The sequence below is a fragment of the Artemia franciscana genome, chromosome 13 (genome assembly GCF_032884065.1).
Source record: "Artemia franciscana chromosome 13, ASM3288406v1, whole genome shotgun sequence".
NCBI classification, from domain to species: Eukaryota; Metazoa; Arthropoda; class Branchiopoda; order Anostraca; family Artemiidae; genus Artemia; species Artemia franciscana.
In genome coordinates, this window is record NC_088875.1 from 1136964 (window position 1) to 1158204 (window position 21241).

Below are 21241 nucleotides of genomic sequence, written 5' to 3' on the forward strand. Positions count from 1 at the left end.
GAGAGTTTTTCCTCCCCATTTGATTCCGTAGTCAAAAAGACAAAACCCATCAAAATAATATTTAGTATTTAAGTTAGTTTGAACAAACAATTTCTCACACAACTGAAGGGTTGTTTCTAACCAATCTTGAAGGTGAATAGATTCTCCGTGCAGTCATTACAATTCTTGTAACTAAACAAGTTGTATGCACCTTTTTGACTGAATAATGAAAAGTCCAAAGTTCAAGGAAAAGAAAGTTGATCTTTCCATATTTCCACCTAGGGATTCAAACTTTTTATTTTATACTAACAAATCTCACTTTCAAAGTTAATGCGAACATCACGCCTACCCCTAGTTCAAACATCTTGTAGCCGTAGCATCACAATTATTGGTGAATGCCAAGTAGGCATTTTATCTTTTAAAGATCTGATTTATAACCCTGTAAACAGAAAAAAATAAATAGAAAAAAACTTTTAAAAACACTTCCTCATGTGAGAAGAAACAATTCAAAGGAAGGCAAAACACCTGAAGATTAACTCAACTGATCTATAGTCAGCGCGGTCTTTTTTTCTGCGTTAACAGAGCTACTATGTGTTCATAGACAGTGAAGACTTGAATATTAAGATAGGTACTGCCTAGAGTCAAGCTTCGCTTTGGCACCTGATTTTCCCGTCACCCATGGAAAAAAAAAAATCATGTAGACGAATATTTGGCTCACTTTTGTCTGGGATCAGGAAAAAAATACGTCTTGCCCGGCAAAGCTTTGTTTAAAATACACCAATGCTTCTTGTTTAAGTATGTTAGTCCATTGTTTAAGTCCATTAATCCTTGTTTAAGTCCATTGGTATTCTTTCAGATAGGTGTTAAAATTCTTTTATAAGAAATAATTTATAGGAAGATTTTTAGACAATATCGCTTCACAAAATTTTCGGTCTTTTGAAAAAACTCGGCTCTTCGGTGTGTAAATGTCAAGTAAAAATAAAGAATTAGACAGAAAAATTCAAGCAAAAAGTTGTCATACTAAATATTTTGTTGGCAAAAACTGAAGCTGGAATAAAAAAACATCAAATATTAACTGGGGACGTTACTACAGTTAGCTGAGTAAGACGTAAATAGCGACGAAGACCACACTGCTTTTCCATCACAAACACCAAAAACAAGAAGAACAATAGGGAATTTATCAAGACAGTGGGAAACAAATTAGAATGAATATTTCGGCCCTATGTCCAAGGGCCGTCCTCAGCAATACAAATAAGAAAACAAACAACTTACTAGAGGATAAAATCAATAAAACTTCGCTGAGGTTAGGATGCTGGAACTGTTTTGAAAAACTGCTCATTTTAATTTTATTGATTAAGAAGTACCTCTACGAGACGGTACCGATGTACTACAGAGCAGTACCTCTGCTGAATAAGAACCTCTCAAGACGACAATTGCTGTGCTTAGTATTGCTAGGAAACAAGAAATGGATTGTAACAGCTATAATACTATCCGGTGTTGCCAAATATTTTGTTGTTTACTAAGTCCAAAAGCAGAAAGAAAGTATCAGCTGTAGCTGAAAAAATGTAGGACTCTTTAAACAGTACTTGTTATGTTCCTATAAATCGACAACATCGGTCCGGTACTGTCTGATGCAGCAAAAGTGGAGCAGAACTGAAAGAGAGTTAGCAACCACACAGGAAATAGGGACACAATTCAAATATCATAACATTCGTATATTACAATAAATTGATAACCGTAAAATTAGCATAAATATTAATGCACCTGACTTCAATGTTGAGACCATTTAATACTCTTCAGGTCAATTCCTTCTTGTACCATCTCCCAAAGTGGACTGAAAAAAAAAAAAAAGAAAAAAAATATAAGAGAAAGGCCTTTATAAGGTTGACACTTAAAAAGATACCGATACAAAGTTTCTTTATCAACACAATAGTAAGTCAAACAATTGCCACTTCATGCAAAACTATGGAAAACTTATGAAAGTTAAAATTGGCAGTCGAAAAGAAAAACCATTAACGAGCGTTTGGCAACTTTGTGACCAAAAATTGCTTCATACTTATCTTTTAAGGTGCTTGAGAATGCAGGGGAGGATATAGAAAGCAGAATTTTTTCCCCAGTTGACATAACACCTAAAGTCCCCTAACCTGTTTAGCCTACAAGTTCCGAAACTAACCTAGGCCTACTTTGTGCAGACTAGACAATGTCTTGTTGTGATGCACAACAAGAGCAATTGTGATTACCTTAAATCGCATTTACAGCGAGATAAGGTGGACTGCATCCTCCTGCAGAACATCTCGCTGTTGAATTGATGTGGTGACATAATTAGTGGGTGTGATGGGGTGTGGCCTCCAACTGGTACTTCCATTCCACGTTACTCCACTCCAAATCAACTGCATTTTTGAAAGAATTAATCGATTCACCAGAGACAGTCTCATTGGAAAGAGACTGTTCCAAGTTGAGACAGCACGTACTGAGAAAAAATTCGTCCTCTCTCTGCGTCTAAAGTGCTCCTGTTGCAGCTTCATTGAGTGGCCTCGTGTCATAGTGGCAAGAGAGGGAGTAAAAATGGAGTTAGCCATGTTGTTTTGGTACATTTTCTTGACAAAAATGACATCTCCTCTGTGCCGCCGGTAAACCAATGTGGGTTATCTTCAGGCGACGCAGACGTTCAGGGTAGGGAAGTTGTTGGTGTGGGGCACAAAGTTTAGTTGCTCTTCTCTGTACGCTCTCAAGGGCTGCCACATCTCCCTTATATTGAGGATTTGTAACAGGGCAGCCAAACTCCAAATGTGGTCTTACAAGAGCATTATATAATTTTCTTATTATCAGAGGATGGCGTGATGATATGGTTCGTTTAATTAGTCCCAGGGCTCTGTTGGCCTTAGCAACTTGTTACATAGTATGCTCATGGAACTTAAACTTCCTGTCAACGATCACCCCTACGTCTCGTTCACTCTCAACAGCCTCAACTTGGATACGTGTGCCAGATTTATCCAGCATAAAGTATGAAATCTGATTGTTGCGGGGACCCATGTGAAGGACTTTGCATTTTGATGGGTTGAACTCCATCATCCAGGTGGAAGCCCATAAGGAGAGACTATTCAAGTCATTTTGCAGGGTTCCATCAGCAATTCCAATTAGTTTGCTGTCATCAGCGTAGAGAGTTATGGGGTTTTGTATAACATCCTCACAATCATTTATATATATAGAGAAGAGGGTGGGGCCAAGGATGCTTCCCTGGGGTACCCCGCTTATAACTGGTGCAGGCTCTGAAAATATGGGGTCTCCATTGTCTAAATAGACCATGACCTTCTGGATTCGGCCAATCAGAAACTATCTTATCCACTCCACAGTGTCAGCATGGACTCCATATGCCTGGAGCTTATGTAAAAGATATTCGTGGACAACTTTATCGAAGGCCTTGGCTTGGTCGAGTAACAGGATATCAACTGCTTTACCTTCCTCAATTAATTTAGTGACTATGTCATAAGAGTGGATCAGGTTCGTCTCAATGGAACGATTCCTTCTGAAACCATGTTGAGATTTCGACAATAAACCATTTTTTCAAGGTGGTTAATAATAGCGTCATTGACAATACTTTCGAGCAGTTTAGAAATGACTGATATGAGACTAATAGGCCGGTAATTTTCAGGGTTATTTTTATCTCCCTTCTTGAAAATTGACACTATATTGGCCGATTTCCAATCAGCTGGTACCATCATCATCCTTATAGACATCTTAAAAAATCAGCCAGTGGCATGGCAAAAAGAGCTGCAGCTTCTTTCAGCAAACGTGGATGAATACCATCGGGGCCCCGGGCCTTGTTCGGATCCAACTTATTCAGGCGCTTGAGGGTGATAATTATATTTGAAAAGAACATTGAATGAAATTCTTCTTTTTTCTTATCTGGTTTTTATCGCATAGGCCTAAGTAACCTTAGGCGATTTTCCTGTCGGGGTAGGTAGGTAGGTATGTTTTATTTTTATCCACAATATAAACATAAATAAAAATGAAACTACTAGTAAATTATTGTAGCAAAAAGAAAGTCCTAGGGACTTGTGCTGCAAATTCATGTTATGATTTATATCTTATAAATAAATATCTAAACATAACAACTCATGATTACCATGAGTTGGGGAAGGCAAAGACGCGGTGAAATTCTAGATGATGGGCTTTTTGCAACCTTAGACAGTATTTGATTTAGGCGAACGAAACTTGATGCTCAATTATGCAGACTATTGTCCTTAAATAGGAAATTTAGGTGAATGAAACTTGATGTTCAATTTGACCTTAAATAACTATGCAGACTATTGCCCTTAAATATAGATTAATTATCACTTACAAAAGATTTTATATTTAATCCCATTGCATTGCAAGCTAATCTTAACACACATCCAAATTTCATTGACTTTTTCTGTTTTTTAATGAGGTCGCCAGGCGCTACATCCTATTGTCAAGTGTTCCTATTCAGGTCTAGGGAAAAGACCTCGGTTGAGTTGACAATGCAGCTGAGGAGGCGACGGTTCATTATATCAGCCCACCTGATGCGTAGCCTCCCTAAAGGACGTCACCAGCCATTTCCCGCGGGATTGAAATCCGTGATGATCCTTGCAGGGCTACTTGGCGGGAGGTGGAGTAAGTGGCGGTACTGCCTCAAAAACGTGCTTCTGCTTGAGTAAAGAAATTTGCCAGCTTAAAGATCGTCAAAATCTAAGTGTTGGGGATCTTGTCATACTATTTGAAGCTTTTAACTCGATGCAGGTGTTTAGACGCCATCGATATTTCTTGCTTGTGTCGAGTTATCGAAAACATCTCAGAGGAATATAACATGATGCTTGAGACCGTGGCGTTGTAAATCTGAGCTTTGGCGAGTAATTTTTGGTTTGAGGGAGATTAATGTCAGGAGTCGTACAAATACAGAGTTTGCCTTGATTGAACTGACAGAGGTTTCGGCGTCAGGTGTGTCATTTGGGGCCATAATTGATCCGAGGTATGTGAACTGCTCTCCGGGGAGAAATGCTTTTGATTTTACAGTGATTCCAAAATGAAAATGTATACCCAGATTGTTAGTTCCATAAATTTCCTGAAAATCAGATGATCCCGTAATTTTGTAAGAGACTCCGTCTCTAAAGGCTGTTCAATTGAAAAAGGAGACTAGATTACGACTTACAATAAAACAGGGGTGCAACAGAAAATAATTTGATCGGTCATAGGATTTAGGCCAAATTATTGTATTGACTTGTCCCGCTGTGGTGGCATCTCGTGGTAGATCTGTGTTCCAAGTTTACCGAGATAGTAAAAGACTACAAATGGGTTTATCAAATTCAAAATATTTGAAATATTTCTTAAAAAAATAAATTGTAATTGGTTTTGGTATTAAACTACTTTTTGACAGTTGATTATAATTATGAGACAAAATGTTACGATACAGAAGTCCAAAAACAAAAGTTAAAGTGAATATTTCCAGGAAAGGAGTTTAGTTTTCACAACATTCAGCGCGGTTAATATACAAAATAACATATACAAAGTATTTAAAAAAAATAAATTAAAATTATTTCTGCATAGAAAATTCTCGTTACCTCATCTCCCGAAGCCGTTTCACTTGTTGAATGCATTTTTGGGCAGTATAGTCCACTTCCGCTTCTGTGGTGAACCTACCAATACCAAACCTGAAAAATTGAAATGGTATTAGACATAAAAGAGCATGAAGACAGAGGTAAAGGACAGTTTCGAATTTCTTTGTTCATTTTTTTTTATCAGAACATTTCTAATTTTTTTTGTTTCCTGAAATACTTTCCTGAACAGTCATTTTCAGAGGCCAAATATGGCACTGGAAGTTCCAAGATGATAGTAAAAAGAGGAACCAATTGAAATAGGAACTTATGTTAAAAAAAAAGTTTTTATTGTGTAAAAAAGCGACAAACAAATAAATTAATTGTAGCTCTCCATTTTTCAGAATAGTATCGTTCAGCGTAATAACACAGGTTAAAAAACGCATAAAACACATAAACAAATAACGCCTAATGCGAAGAAGAGAGCATAAGATTAAAAGAGATGGCAGGACAGTCTTGTTTGGAAGTCTTCTGAAACCATTTTTAAGTTTTACATTATCGTAAAGACATTTTTTTAGACAGTTATGCATGGATTCTTAAAGTCAGCAACATATGACTTTTACTATTAATTGCTTTCTATTTTTGATACCCGTGTTTGTCTCCTCCTCTCAACTATACTTTATAAGACAATAAAAAACTTTAGGGTCAAGAGCGGGGCGGTGAGGAGGGGACAGTCCCTTTCATATTCGGAATAATTTCTGTTCGTTTTAAGTTTTAATGTCTCTTCTTACTTTCAGCTAAAAAAAATGGTTTTTTTATTTAATTTCTGAACGTTTTAAAATTAATGCATGTTTTGAATTTGGCTCACCGTGCATGAATAATTAAAACGAAATTGGCATATTAATTTTACTTTTGTAAACTAATAATAACCTTATAATAACCTAAGTTTTATTTTTGTTTCAGTTGTTTAAGAACGACTCCTGAATAACAAAGGCTATTTATTTAGAATAATAACCTTTTTCTTAAAGTTTAAAAAAGAAACTTTAGCGTAAGAGCGAGCTACTGAGGAGAGGCAACCCATCTCATATACGTAATTTTTCTGTTCATTTTAAGTTTTAATGTTGCTTCTTACTTTCAGTTGGAAAAGCTTGTTTTTTTTTATTAAAAAACAACCAAAAGCCGGAGAAATACAAATATTTTTGGTTTGTTATCACATAAAAATCATAGTTAAGAAGCTGCTTAAGGTAAAATTAAATGCTAAGATTGGCCAGGTAATAGCACAAACAAGTTATCGCTTGTGTCGGTCATTATTTTACACGATTCGAGCTTCAACGTAAAGAGCGAGGTATTGACGAGTTAGCGAACTTCTCATATGTGTAATATGAGAGGGTTCGCCCCCTTGTCAATACCTCGCTCTTTATACCAAAGTTAAAATTTTGTTCCAATTCTTTAAGAATGAACCCCGAATCACAAAGGCCGTTTAATTAGAATAAATACCCCTTTTGAAATTACTAAAAATACTTTAGTGTAAACAGCAAGGTATTGACGCGGGGACGAACCCCCTCATATACGTAATAATTTCTGTTCGTTTAAGCTTTAATGTTACTCCTTACTTTTAGTTGAAAAAACTTTTTTTTGATTTAATTTCTGATCGCTTTTATAAATAATGCTGGGATATCCAGCGCCCCCTTAATAGAAATTGTCTTACCCTATGACAAATTCCTCCATGGAAAGATCCTCCCGAGTAACCTGAAGTTCATAACTTGCAGCTTTTCCCCTGGGGACTGTAGGGGATTAAGTCATCCTCAAAGACATATTTATTACATATTTCGACTAGGCTGAACAAAATGGCTATCTCAAAATTTTAATCTGGTGACTTCGGGAAAAATGAGCGTGGGAGGGGGGCTAGTTGCCCTCCAATTTTTTGGTCACTTAAAATGGCACTAGAACTTTTAATTTCGTTCGTAAGAGCCCTCTCGTGAAATTCTAGAACCAATGGGTCGATACGATCACCTGGGAAAAATAAAACAAAAATACAAATAAACACGCATCCGTGATCCGTTCTTCTGGCAAAAAAAATACAAAATTCCACATTCGTGCAGATAGGAACTTAAAACCTTAATAGTAAGGTTCTCTGATACGCTGAATCTGTTGGTGTGATTTTCATTAAGATTCTATGGCTTTTAAGGGATGCTTTCCCCTTTTTTCGAAAGTAAGGCAAATTTTCTCAGGCTAGTAACTTTTGATGGGTAGAACTAAACTTGATGAAACTAATATATTTAAAATCAGCATCAAAATAAGATTCTTTTGACGTATCCATTGGTATCAAAATTCCATTTTTTAGAGTTTCGGTTACCATTGAGCCGGGTCACTCCTTACTTACAGTTCGTTACCACGAACTGTTTGATATTAATTAAACAATATATTCTCTTAAGACCCATATATTGGTAGCCCAATATGTGGGGGTTTCTAGCCTGTGCCAAAGGATCAATCGTGGCAGAACACAATAAAGTAATTTTACCATTCATGGAGAAAACATCTTTTACTATTTTAAGGAAAATTTGAACCAAACTTTTGGGCTTGTACACAACATTTTTGTCAAATGTTAGTGAATTTTCTGTAAATACGGCTCTTTAACGCCAAAAATATGAACACCACTAATATTCGTTTTAAAATGCACTCATTGAGAAGGATCTATATACGAAAGAGTGGAGCCCTTCCCGATGAGGATCAGAATTCAACTCACGGGAACTCATAAGGCACAGCCAAAGTACTACTAATATTTATTTGAAAAATAGCAACTAAACTGCCAAGTTTAAATTAAATAAACTGCCAAGAAAAATTGCAATGAAAGCCATCACTTTGGTTCTTTAGTATTTATAGGATAGATATATACCTACATTTACAAAAATGATTATCAAATGTCATCCAATTACCTTATGGATGAATGTGCCAGGTCATCCTCTGCTCCAATTGCACGAAGCACATACGACGGCTCAAGAGACGCCGAAGTGCATGCACTTCCACTCGATAGGGCAACATCCTTCAGAGCCATCAGTAAACTCTCGCCTTCAACGTAAGCAAAGGACAAATTCACGCAACCACAGTAACTGAAGTTGGGGTCGCCATTGCGAACAATCGAAGGAACTTCGGATAGAATTTGGTCAACCAAACGTTTTGATAAATATTCAATTCTCTTGTGGTCGTACTAAAAAAGATTATGCAAATAAAAACTTGCAACATTTTAATATATCTTGAAATATCTACGAAAGTAATATATTTACGTCAATATCTAGCGGAATTCCGTAAATTGTTAGAATTACTATGTTTTGAAGTTCGTGAATTTTGTGCATTGCTCTTAACCGTCTAAGTTGCTACTTTTCTTTGATTTTTTTTGAGGGGAGGGAAGAGGTGGTGGCTGGGAGTGTCTTTGCGAGGAGATTTTTTTTTTTTCTTTATGAAATTCGGGTGTCTGAGGCCAAGTAGGTCAAGCTCAATTCCTCGTTTTTCTTTTCTTCTTCTTTTTTTCATTTTTTTTAAAATTTAATTAATCTTGATATATCACGATTAGTCCCTTACAGGCTGTTATACCTGGGCATTGCTGTTGTTGTAATTTTGTAATAAATACCCCTAATTAATTTATGAGAAAATTAATCCAACAATCTATCAAAGTGGCATATTCATAATAATATACATAACATTAAGAAATAATAGAGCTTCAATACTAACTGAAAAAACTCAGCTAAAATTTGGATGACAAACTTCTTTGATAAATATTCATTTTCATTATAGTCAAAGTATAACCTTTTTTGGTAGTATGACTGTCTTACTACCAAATAGACACCATACAGCAAAAGCATTGCTTATGCGACAGGATACACACCCACAATCTAAACACAACGCAAATACAAACACAATCTAAGATCAGACAGAAAACGACAAATTTTGCCTAGAAAAACTACCAAGCGATGTGGCTTTGGAAGTTCCAACTCGTATATAATTGAAAGTGATTTTCTACAAGCTTTTTAGAAAATATTTTTTCGAGAAAAAATATTTTTTCAAGAGAATTTTTTTCGAGAAAAAAAGACACCTAGCAGATGCCTCAAGTTTTTATGTAAACACAATTTTTTTCGAGTAGAAAAGCAAACTCTCAAACTTGAATCCACAATAAGAGCGAATCGTGAAATTTGCACTGCAAGAGTGCTCAAAATTTAGCAAGAATTTTTTCTGTGTTGCGATTCCAAAAGTAAATTGTCTACTTTTTAAAAATCTAAACTGCAAAGATGCTGGAATATATGGTCGACTAGGACGCTGGTCGTTCCTCTTGTTGCCCATCTGCCCATCAATTTTTTTTTATCGAGTGACGTGAAGTCCGGGCACCAGAATACAACTCAGCTCCAGTGCATCTCGTTTTTCATTTCAAAAATACAAACCAAACAAAGATACCAAACATTTTTTTATAAACCCTGTTAATGATAATTCAACGCAGAGAGTTTCAACTCACATTCTATTTCTTTTAGAAGAGATCCATTAGTCGCCTGAATACAAATAATTTTAGTAGAGAATCTGCATTCTCAAAATTTTGCAAAATTTCTCAAAATTTTGAAAACAAAGATAATCATTCCTGATAACAAACACTCAGACGAAAAGATAAAAATAATTTTCCCTTACATTTTGAAACCGAAAGTACAGTTTTATGCTTGCCAAAATTCTGACTTTTTCATATCTTTTAAACTAATTTTTTTGTGTTGGTAAGGACACTCAGAACACACGTTTGTGTTGGTAAGCACACAAGTCACAATCTGACTTGGTGCCAGCCCTTTCCTTCTAAAAATACATTTCAAAATCCATAGTGAATGAATCAGGACTTACCAAAGGCCAATAAACTCAGAATTTGTAAGTATTCAACTGTTCCTAGAAAGTTTCTCCCAAATTCTCATCCTGGAGTCTACCAAAATCATAACTTCCCGGGAGGTAGTTACCCTTATGAAATTTCAGCTTTAAATTAAGCCCAATCCAATTTTGAATGATCTTTCATTTGAGGCTTGTTGTTTTTTTTTCAAATGTTTTATTTTTTCAGTTTTGGCAACTAATCGTTAGGTACTTCCCCTTTTTCAAAAATCATATTCACGATTTTCAGTAGCTTATTTCAAACCTCAGAGCCACCATGTTTGAGAAACTCATTTACTACACTATCAGCACCCGGAGCCTTATTATTTTTTAATCCTTTTAGTACTGTCGCTAATTCCTCCTCGTCAGACAAATCTTCCTTCACATCCAAGGTATCACAAACTTTTTCATTTTCCTCTATATATTTTCTTGCAACTGTATCTCGGTTTAGCACATTCTCAAAATGTCCCATCCATCTCTCTTTAACTCTTTCCTTATCACTAATGGTGGCCCTGTTCCTATCTTTAACTGTGACAAGTCCGGATTTGGCTACTCCCTTTCAATTTATTAACATGCCAGTACAATATTTTACTATTATGCCGTCTAGCAGCATCTTCCAGATCCTCAGCAATTTTATCCATGGCCTCCATTTCACACCTCCTTAGTTCATATTTTAATGCTTTCTCCACTTTTTTTACGTTCCTTTTATTTTCATATGATCAATCACTCAGATAAGTCTTGTGTACAAACCCCTTCTCCTCTCTATTAAACATAAAGCTTTTTCACTAATATTCCTAGCTGCAGTCTGAACTTTCTTCCCTAAGACACTATCAGAAACTTCAAAAATTGTTTTTCTAAAATTATTCCAACCATCTTCCACGCTGTCAAATTATAAACTCTCAAGTTCAGAATTCAACTGTTCCTAGAAAGTTTCTCCCAAATTCTCATCCTGGAGTCTACCAAAATCATAACTTCCCGGGAGGTAGTTACCCTTATGAAATTCCAGCTTTAAATTAAGCCCAATCCAATTTTGAATGATCTTTCATTTGAGGCTTGTTTTTTTTTTGTCAAATGTTTTATTTTTTTCAGTTTTGGCAACTAATCGTTAGGTACTTCCCCTTTTTCAAAAATCATATTCACGATTTTCAGTAGCTTATTTCAAACCTCAGAGCCACCATGTTTGAGAAACTCATTTACTACACTATCAGCACCCAGAGCCTTATTATTTTTTAATCCTTTTAGTACTGTCGCTAATTCTTCCTCGTCAGACAAATCTTCCTTCACATCCAAGGTATCACAAACTTTTTCATTTTCCTCTATATATTTTCTTGCAACTGTATCTCGGTTTAGCACATTCTCAAAATGTCCCATCCATCTCTCTTTAACTCTTTCCTTATCACTAATGGTGGCCCTGTTCCTATCTTTAACTGTGACAAGTCCGGATTTGGCTACTCCCTTTCAATTTATTAACATGCCAGTACAATATTTTACTATTATGCCGTCTAGCAGCATCTTCCAGATCCTCAGCAATTTTATCCATGGCCTCCATTTCACACCTCCTTAGTTCATATTTTAATGCTTTCTCCACTTTTTTTACGTTCCTTTTATTTTCATATGATCAATCACTCAGATAAGTCTTGTGTACAAACCCCTTCTCCTCTCTATTAAACATAAAGCTTTTTCACTAATATTCCTAGCTGCAGTCTGAACTTTCTTCCCTAAGACACTATCAGAAACTTCAAAAATTGTTTTTCTAAAATTATTCCAACCATCTTCCACGCTGTCAAATTATAAACTCTCAAGTTCAGAATTCAACTGTTCCTAGAAAGTTTCTCCCAAATTCTCATCCTGGAGTCTACCAAAATCATAACTTCCCGGGAGGTAGTTATTCTTATGAAATTTCAGCTTTAAATTAACCCAAGACACTACGAGATGGTGATCTTTACTTTTAAAATCAATAACACCACTCCTGCATACCCTAGTATCTTGTATTGATCCTGTCAGTCTTCGGTATACTAAGGTTTGCTGCCTTACCATCACGTGAATACCATGTCAACTTACAGGTCGTTTTATGACCAAACACCGCATTGGTTATAACTAGATTGTTATACCTACAACATTGCAAAAGTCTTTAGCCATTACTATTTTCTTTTTCTTACACCAAATTTACCCAGACTAGGATACCATCTATCCCTGTTTTTACCAGCCTGGGCATTAAAATCTCCTAGTAAAAACACCATATTTCTATCTGGGACCCTTTCTATTTGCTCCAGTAACTGTAAGTAAATTCATCTGAGTTACTAGTATCTCTGTCAGTCGGTTCAACAGGGGCATATACAAATATAACTGATACCCTTAACTTTTTAGTCATAAAATAAGCAAATAGTTTTCTATCATTTATACCTTCCCAGCCGAAACAAGACTTAGCAGGTTCCTTATCAATCATGAGCCCAGCTCCCTGTCTATACACCCCATCCTTCCTGCCTGAGTGAACAAACCCTCACGTCTACAAATATTATGCTACTACGGGGAGGCACCCCATAGTAGATAAATTAGCTAATAAGAGGCTTTTCAGCCCAAAAACACCCGTCAGAATAGACCAAGCCCAGAAAAAATTATCCATTTATCAGAATCCCGTGAGAATGCGGCGTCGTTTACTAGGCTATAATTTCCTCGAGGGGCACCACTCCTCAAGTGGGAATAGAGTTGACCGCAAGGTCCCCAGTCTTGCAGGTACCCCAAAACCGTCAAGGCAGACCATTGCACAGGCTGCTGTCCGTAGATCTGGATCTTACGCCCGGCCAAAGTTGTCCTCCTATAGAGGATCCTCCCACGATGGTGTTCTGTGTCACTATGTAATTTAACCCATTGCTAGGAGAAGGTTTGTAACTTAAGGGACGTGTGGACACGCCGGTGGGCCTTGTTGAGTGTACATTTGTTGAGTAGCCCCTGTTGAGAGGGGCCCTCTTCCTCCTCCACCTGTATTTATGGCCCCGGGCGAGGGTACCTCGGTTTCTATTATGGACCCCCAGGGAAAAGGTCCCCCCTTTGCCCGTGCCTCCTATAGAGGTGACCTACATATCTGTAGGTGTTCCCTTATTGCCACAGGGGGACACGCTCAGTGGCCTGGGGGAGGCACCTAAAGAGCAGTAGACTCATAAGGGTTTCTCAAAAACATATACTGTATGTAAACAATGAACACATTGCCCAACTTAGAACCCTTACCCTGAGGGCTGTGGGGAGGTTGAGATTCCCTAAGACATAATTACTGGACCTTTAAGAGAAAATTGAACAAAATAGCTCTCTTAAAATTTTGATCGGATGTGTTTTCGGAAATGACAGGCTAGGGGGAGGGGCTAATTGCCCTCAATTCACTTTTTACTCTTAAAATGGGCACTAAAACTTCCGACTTCCAATCAAATGAATTCAGTCCAATACAAAATTTACACGACCACCCGTTCCATAAGAGCCTTATATGTCCCAGGGCATAACTTACAACCCTTGCCCCTGCGCTCTGAGGGTTGTTCCCACCATATAGACATTGTTATACGATTTTTGGACTATAAGTAACAAAACGGCTATCTTACAATTTCAATTGGATGCGTTTCGGGAATACGTTTGGGAGGGGGGGGGGGCTAGTTGCTCTTCATCCTTTTTGAGTCTTAAAAGTGAACTAGAAATATACATATCCAATCAAATCAGCCTCTTCTAAAGCTCACACGACCACCCCTTCATAAAAAATCTTATATGCCCATGAGGCATAACTTACAACCCTTATCCCAAAACTCTGGGGGATTCTGTCAACCCCAAAGTATACGATCTTTTGACTATTTTTGATTAAATAGCTATCTCAAAATTTTTATCGGATGCATTTTTGGAAAATACGACGAGGGTGTGGGGGGGCTACCCTCCAATTGCTTTGACTCTTAATAAAAGGCACTGGAGCTTCTTATTTCCATTTCACTGAGCCTCCCGAAGTTTATATGACCGCCCTTTTCATAAAACCTGATATGCCCTCGGGGCATGACTCACAACCCTTGCACTGAGGGCTGCTAGGGGTGGGGTTATCCTCAAAGACATAATTTCCAGACCTCTCAACTACGCTGAACAAAATGGCTATCCAAAAATTTTGATTGGATGTGCTTCGAGAAATAACTGCCGTGCGAATGGGGGGGGGGGGCTTATTTCCCTCCAATAGCTTTTGAAAATTACAAAGGGCACTAACCCTTTCAATTTCATATCGAATGATCCTCTTTTCGAAGTTTCTAAGACAACAAATGGTCATCTCAAAATTTCTATCAGATGTATTCGAGGAAAATACGAAGTAGGTAAGGGGGAATGATGGCTGCCCTCTGATTACTTTTGACTATTAAAAAGGGCACTAGCTCTTGCAATATCCAATTGAATGAGTCCCTTCGAAGTTTCTACGACAACAAATGGCCATCTCAAAATTTCTATCAGATGCATTTCGGGAAAATACAACGTTTTTTTTCTTTCTTTTTTTTGGGGGGGGGGCTCCGATTACTTTGACTCTTAGAAAGAGAACTAGAACTTCTGATTACTAATCCATAAAGTCCCTCCGAAGAATATACGACCACCCTTTCTATAAAAACCTTATAAGCCCCCAGGACATAACTTACAACCCTGGCTCTAAGGGCCGTGGAGGGGATGTCATCCTCAAAGACATAATTCCCGGACCTTTCAACTACGCTGAATAAAATAGCTATCCCAAAATTTTGACTGGATGTGTTTGGGGAAATGACGGGTGTAGGAGGGGGCTGGTTGCCCTCCAATCACTTTCGACTATTAAAAAGGGCACTAACCCCTTTAATTCCCAATCGAATGAACCCTCTCCGAAGTTTCTACGACATTTCCTTTTATACAAAGTGCCATGAAAAAAACAAAACAAAAAAACTACGTCCCCAATCGCTTTTTACTTAAGATTCTTCATTTTACCAAACTTTTATTCGTGTTTTATTATTGAAACATCAATAGTACTTCCCAGGAAAAAAACACTGGAATTTTTATGTAAACTTGAAGAATAAAGCAATTTAAGAATTTTTTTGCAGTGTAAAAATAAAATATTTTTGTTTCTTATGCGTGGGTTTTGTGTTTTCAGTAAAGCGCTAGTTTTGCATAGTTTAAAGAAAAACATAGGAAGATATTAGCAGTCTTTTTTTTTGCACTATTATTATAGACGCATGGTGCATAGATTTTGAAGCCATATTATTTGTTCATTTCAAGTCTCAACTTAGCTCTTTACTTTCAAGAGGAAAACTATATTTTAAAGTAGTTAAAGACTAAAACTGGCAGTTGCTTCACATTTCCCAAAAAGAAAAAAAACCTTCGCATATTCTTTAGGCTCAAGATTTAAGTTTAGCTCCTTATTTATTTATTTATTCTATTTTTCACCCACACGATATATACAGTAAATATGGTGGAGTAAGAAACGTAGATAAATATAGAAAAACCTAATAATACCTCCATTTCCTGCGCTGCGACTTCGCAAGCGGCTCCAAGACCGACAACGAGTGGAGTTGGGACAGTTCCGCTCCGGAGCCCACGTTCTTGTCCACCACCGCTTTGTTGGGCTTCAAGGCGAACACGAGGCCTACGTCTGACGTAAATTGCTCCAACACCTGTTGGTAAAGAATATAAAAAAAAATACGAAGTCAAATATTCATACTTGCACATATTAAGAGCAAGACTGTCATAATAAAATAAACTAATACATTTCTGCACTCACAAAAAATAGAGTCTCCCAAAGCACAAGCGAGAATGTTGAGGAGAGGAGGGGGTTGATTTGTTGCAACAGAACTATTATTCAATTCAAAATTTGAAGTAGGTCGCCTAATATTTTAATATAGTTTTCTTTGCCAAACATTATACTTATGAATAGGTACGTTAACCTTATAGGTCATATTCCGTTTTTTTGTAAGTACGCATAGGCATATGATGCCTCTCTTCACTCATTATAATTAAGACTATGCAAATACAGAAATCAGGGAATTGAGTGGGTCTAAATGACTCAATGTTAAAGAGTAAAAATCATTCAGATCCCAGTAGGTGTCTACCCCAAACGAAAAGACAATAAGTGCATATTTCATAAATGGGGTTTGATTTCCAGCAAACATGGCCTTTGTAATAATTGAAAACAGAATTAAGTTGAACACCATTCGTGGTAAAAATATTTTACTTATATACTAGTCGGGGAGCTTCCTTCTTTTCTTTGGGGGTGAGGTGAGGTGGGTTTGCATAAATTGAGGTGGGTTTGACACAAAAACAGGCAAACTGCAAGAAAGATCTAGGGAATTATAGGAATATAGACAAGAAGGAAAGGAGCAAATCGGGTTTAACGTGCTTCAGTAAAAATAGAATCAAAATTAACAAACAGGTCGATTATTTCATCAACAATGTGATGGGGCAGTTAACTTCTTGATCGAGGTACATAAATTCAAAACACAAAAATAGGCAAATTATTCATATAAATCAGATTGTGGAAAATTCATGGACAGTTTCTTACACAAAATCAACTCTATAAATTGCATTGTAAATACTTTCATGTGTTTTTTTTTATTAAAGATTGGTCAGCGAAACGAAAGAAATGATACAATACAATACAAATATATATATATATATAATATATATACAATAATAATATATACAATGATACATTTCAGGTTCAGGTTCTTTTTTTTTACAATAATTACAACATAAGTGTGACCTACTCCCGGCAGAGCATACTTATGTAGTAATTATTGTAAAGAATAAAACAAATAATTTAAACATAATAATATATACAATGATAAGAAATGATACAATACAAATAGATATAACGTATAATATATGTATAATATAAATACAATGATATATACAAATTATATAATGATACCATACAATGATAAAACGATAAGACAAAAAGAAAATAAAAAAACAGCATTCAATAATAGCGCTTATTTTTTTTTTCAAACTGTTTAGTGCTGTTTCACATATTCAAAGAAGGAAGTGTTCTTGTTTTACAGCTAAGTTTACGGATGGAACAAAAATACCATCAGGTTACATGAGTACCATATTGCTAATCGGTCACTTCCACGGAACAGCTAACAAGCAGACAAAAGAACACGCCAGTGAATAGGCTGGGATAAGAAGAAAATTACTTAGATACTTTTAGGATTCTTATGAAGGTGATTAAAGTGGACGCTGTAAAAGAATAGAACAGAGGTCAAGGGTGTGAAGATTGGATTTCTTCACATCACGTCAACCAAAGTTAAGGCCCCACATTTTGATACATATATTTCTAATTAAATATCGAGTAAATTATTCTACTCGATGGACAGACTTTGTCAGCAAGGACCGCCTGCGAGGCATGACTTTCAGGCCATTTTTCTCAGTAGGATGCCCAAAGGACAATTCACTGGTTCGGATACCTTCTGCAGCTGCCAGCCAACAATCCGGCTCGGATTCTTTATGACGTCAACCCAATCAGTAGTGACTGGAAACGTCCAAGTGGAATGCCCAAGTTTCGGCGGAATGACAGTCTCGGATAATCCTCGAACCAGGCTGAAATTCCACTGTCAGATGCAGAGACCCTTGCTGCTGATCAACCAATGAGAAGAAGGCTAACGACGCTCTCAATACCACCCCGGCATGAAAATTAAGAAAAAGTAAATTGTTCACAAGCAGGATTGCCAATTTGCGCTTTATGACGTAATTATTATCGTCACCCGATGTTCCTTTATGACGTAAGTAAATTATCAACGCGCTCAACACCACCCCGGCATGAAAATTAAGAAAAAGTAAATTGTTCACAAGCAGGATTGCCACTTTGCGCTTTATGACGTAATTATTATCGTCACCCAATGTTCCTTTATGACGCAAGTAAATTATCAACGCTCTCAACACCACCCCGGCATGAAAATTAAGAAAAAGTAAATTGTTCACAAGCAGGATTGCCACTTTGCGCTTTATGACGTAATTATTATCGTCACCCAATGTTCCTTTATGACGTAAGTAAATTATCAACGCTCTCAACACCACCCCGGCATGAAAACTAAGATAAAGTAAATTGTTCACAAGCAGGATTGCCACTTTGCACTTTATGACGTATTTTCCAGCTTTTGTGGCAAGGAGATACAGCGAGAAAAAAATGGAGGTATTTTCAAAGATTTCATATACTTTCGATGCATGATGGCACTTGTTTTTCGAGAACCCTCTCCATTCACCACTCTTCAATAGAATGTAGAACGGTGGAACGGAAAGAGTAGGAACAAACTGGAATGAAAAGGGGCCACTAATACTGAAATCAACATTAGGTGCTTACCACTGAAGCAAGTTTATAGAATTATACCGCCTAAATTCAAGCTATAAAAAAGAAAAAAAAAATACAGAAAAAAATTAAAAATATGAGACTATCAGATACGACTCGAAGAGAAAATCATCCAATGATATTTTGAATTTAGAAATAATACTTCCCAAAAGAAAAGTTATCTTTCAATTGGTGAAGGGTAATAGCATAAATTACATGAATTTTCGATTAGAGATTTAAATACTAATAGGTGTACTAATGGGTTCATCTGTAAAAACTTTTTTTTTTAGTTAAGTGATCAGAAGAAGTACTATCAAACACGGAAAACTGGGAAAATCCCAAAATAAATTAAGTATAAAGGCATTAAAACGTAGTATAAATATCTTAAAGTATATCTAAAGAAGAAGCATAGTGGACAGTCTTATATTGAATTATATTTCATACAAAGATAAATAAAATATAATAAAAAAGAAGAAGAAGAAGAAGCATAGTGGACAGTCTTATATTGAATTATATTTCATACAAAGATAAATAAAATATAATAAAAAATAAAAAAAGGACAAATATAAAACAAAGCAAATAAAACAGAAATATACACCAACTTGTTCTTGTCCAATAGCGACCGTACGAAGTTATCTCAACAAATAGAACTGATTTAAAATAAACTTGGATATAATAAAATAAACGAATATAAGAATTTAAATGCAAAAGAAATGACAATCAGCAGGCTTATTTTGAGCAGAAATTGACTAAGTGAGTAGCCTAAGAACTGACTAAGTCTGAATTGACTAATTGAGTAGGTCTAAGAATTGACTAAGTTTAAAATAAAATACAAAATAAAAAAAGGACAAATATAAAACAAAGCAAACAAAATAGAACCAACTTGTTCTTGTCCAATAGCGACTGTACAAAGTTATCTCAACAAATAGGACTGATTTAAAATAAACTTGGATATATTAAAATAAACGAATATAAGAATTTAAATGCAAAAGAAATGACAATCAGCAGGCTTATTTTGAGCAGAAATTGACTAAGTGAGTAGCTAACTTGTTTGAATTAATAACAGTTTTTAACTTGTCTAATTTATCGCTAATGTATGCAGCTCTAGCTACCAATTTATGTTATGTTAGATAGTTACTATATATTGTGAAGATAAATTTACAAAATCTTCCTACAGCGTCTTTCACCCATTCCGCACTTCTAATTTTTTAGTAGTTTACTTGTGATGATTATGACGACCTTAGAGGATGATTAAGATAGTCTAATGAATTTTTACTTTATTAAAATGTCTAACATAACTTAACGATTTATCATAGAAATTAAATACCCAATTTGAAAGCAGCTTAAAAAAAAGGAAAAAAAATGTTTCGGCCTGTTATTGTTGTTGTCTGACTAGGACTAAGTGGTCACTTGTTTATGGAATCAAGGTGTGAAGGAATCCCCCATGCATAAAAATATGTTGGATATCGAAGTTCAAGTTTCAATAAAATTTAATACGGTATTTAACTTTAATATAAGATATTTTAAGAAATTTAATTTTTACTTGTATTGTACGAGGAACTCATGTATCAATATTAATTGTTTTTTTTTTTTTTTAATTACAAATGTGGAAGTGACAATATTCTTAAAAACATCGCAACAATGGAAATTACTTTTGTGAAGCCTTTGCAATATGCAATCGAATGAGCCCCTTTCGAAGTTTCTACAGCAACAAACGGCAATCTCAAAATTTCTATCAGATGCATTTCGGGAAAATAAGACATTTCATTTTTTTTGGGGGGGTGTCTTCCCTCCGATCACTTTGACTCTTAAAAAGGGCACTAGAAATTCTGATTACTAGTCCAAAAGCCCCCTCCGAAGCTTATACAACCGCATTTTCTATAAAAACCTTGTGTTTCCCTAGGGTATAACTTACAATCCTTGCCCTAGGGACTGTGGAGGGGTTGTCATCCTCAAAGACATAATTTCCTGACCTTTCAACTATGCTGAACAAAATGGCAATCTCAAAATTTTTACTTGATGTATTTGGGGATGTGATGGGTGTAAGAGAGGTGTTTGCCCTCCAATCACTTTCAACTATCAAAAGGGACACTAGCTTCTTCAATTTCTAATCGAATGAGCCCTTTTCAAAGTTTCTACGACATCTCCTTCAATACAAAATACCTGGATTAAATTCAGTGCTTCTACTTTTCGATTTCAATTTCCCGATTTTTATATCAATTTTCCCTAAAATTTCCTGTCTCTAGGTCTGATTTCTCCCATTTTTCTCCCTAGAAAACGAGATATTTTCCCTTATATTTCCATAAAATCTACACGAAAAAAACATAGCGCAGCATCAAATTGTTATTTTTAATAAATAATGGTATGTATAACATCTTTTACACTACCAAGAACACATAAAACAGTTTGATCAAGTGTCGTCTCCAGCACTAGCGTTTGCCTTCTTCTTGAAGCCTGCGACAGCTTTTGGTATGCTGACAGTTGATAAAGTTTTATCTTTGTTTGTCAACCAGTA

The 21241-nt window shown here is 36.1% G+C and overlaps 1 protein-coding gene across 1 annotated transcript in view; it reads right to left on the reverse strand.

The window, feature by feature from the left end:
• Positions 1-1679: 1679 nt before the first annotated feature.
• The window catches only part of LOC136034365 (cysteine desulfurase-like), a 58926-nt gene continuing 39364 nt past the window's right edge, over positions 1680-21241 (reverse strand). Inside the window, exons 7-10 of the mRNA XM_065715509.1 lie at positions 15903-16060; positions 8468-8739; positions 5559-5648; positions 1680-1813 (exon numbers count right to left, since the gene is read on the reverse strand). Of these exons, the coding sequence (XP_065571581.1) occupies positions 1750-1813; positions 5559-5648; positions 8468-8739; positions 15903-16060 (584 nt within the window). The 3' untranslated portion in view covers positions 1680-1749. The remainder of the gene's footprint in view (positions 1814-5558; positions 5649-8467; positions 8740-15902; positions 16061-21241) is intronic.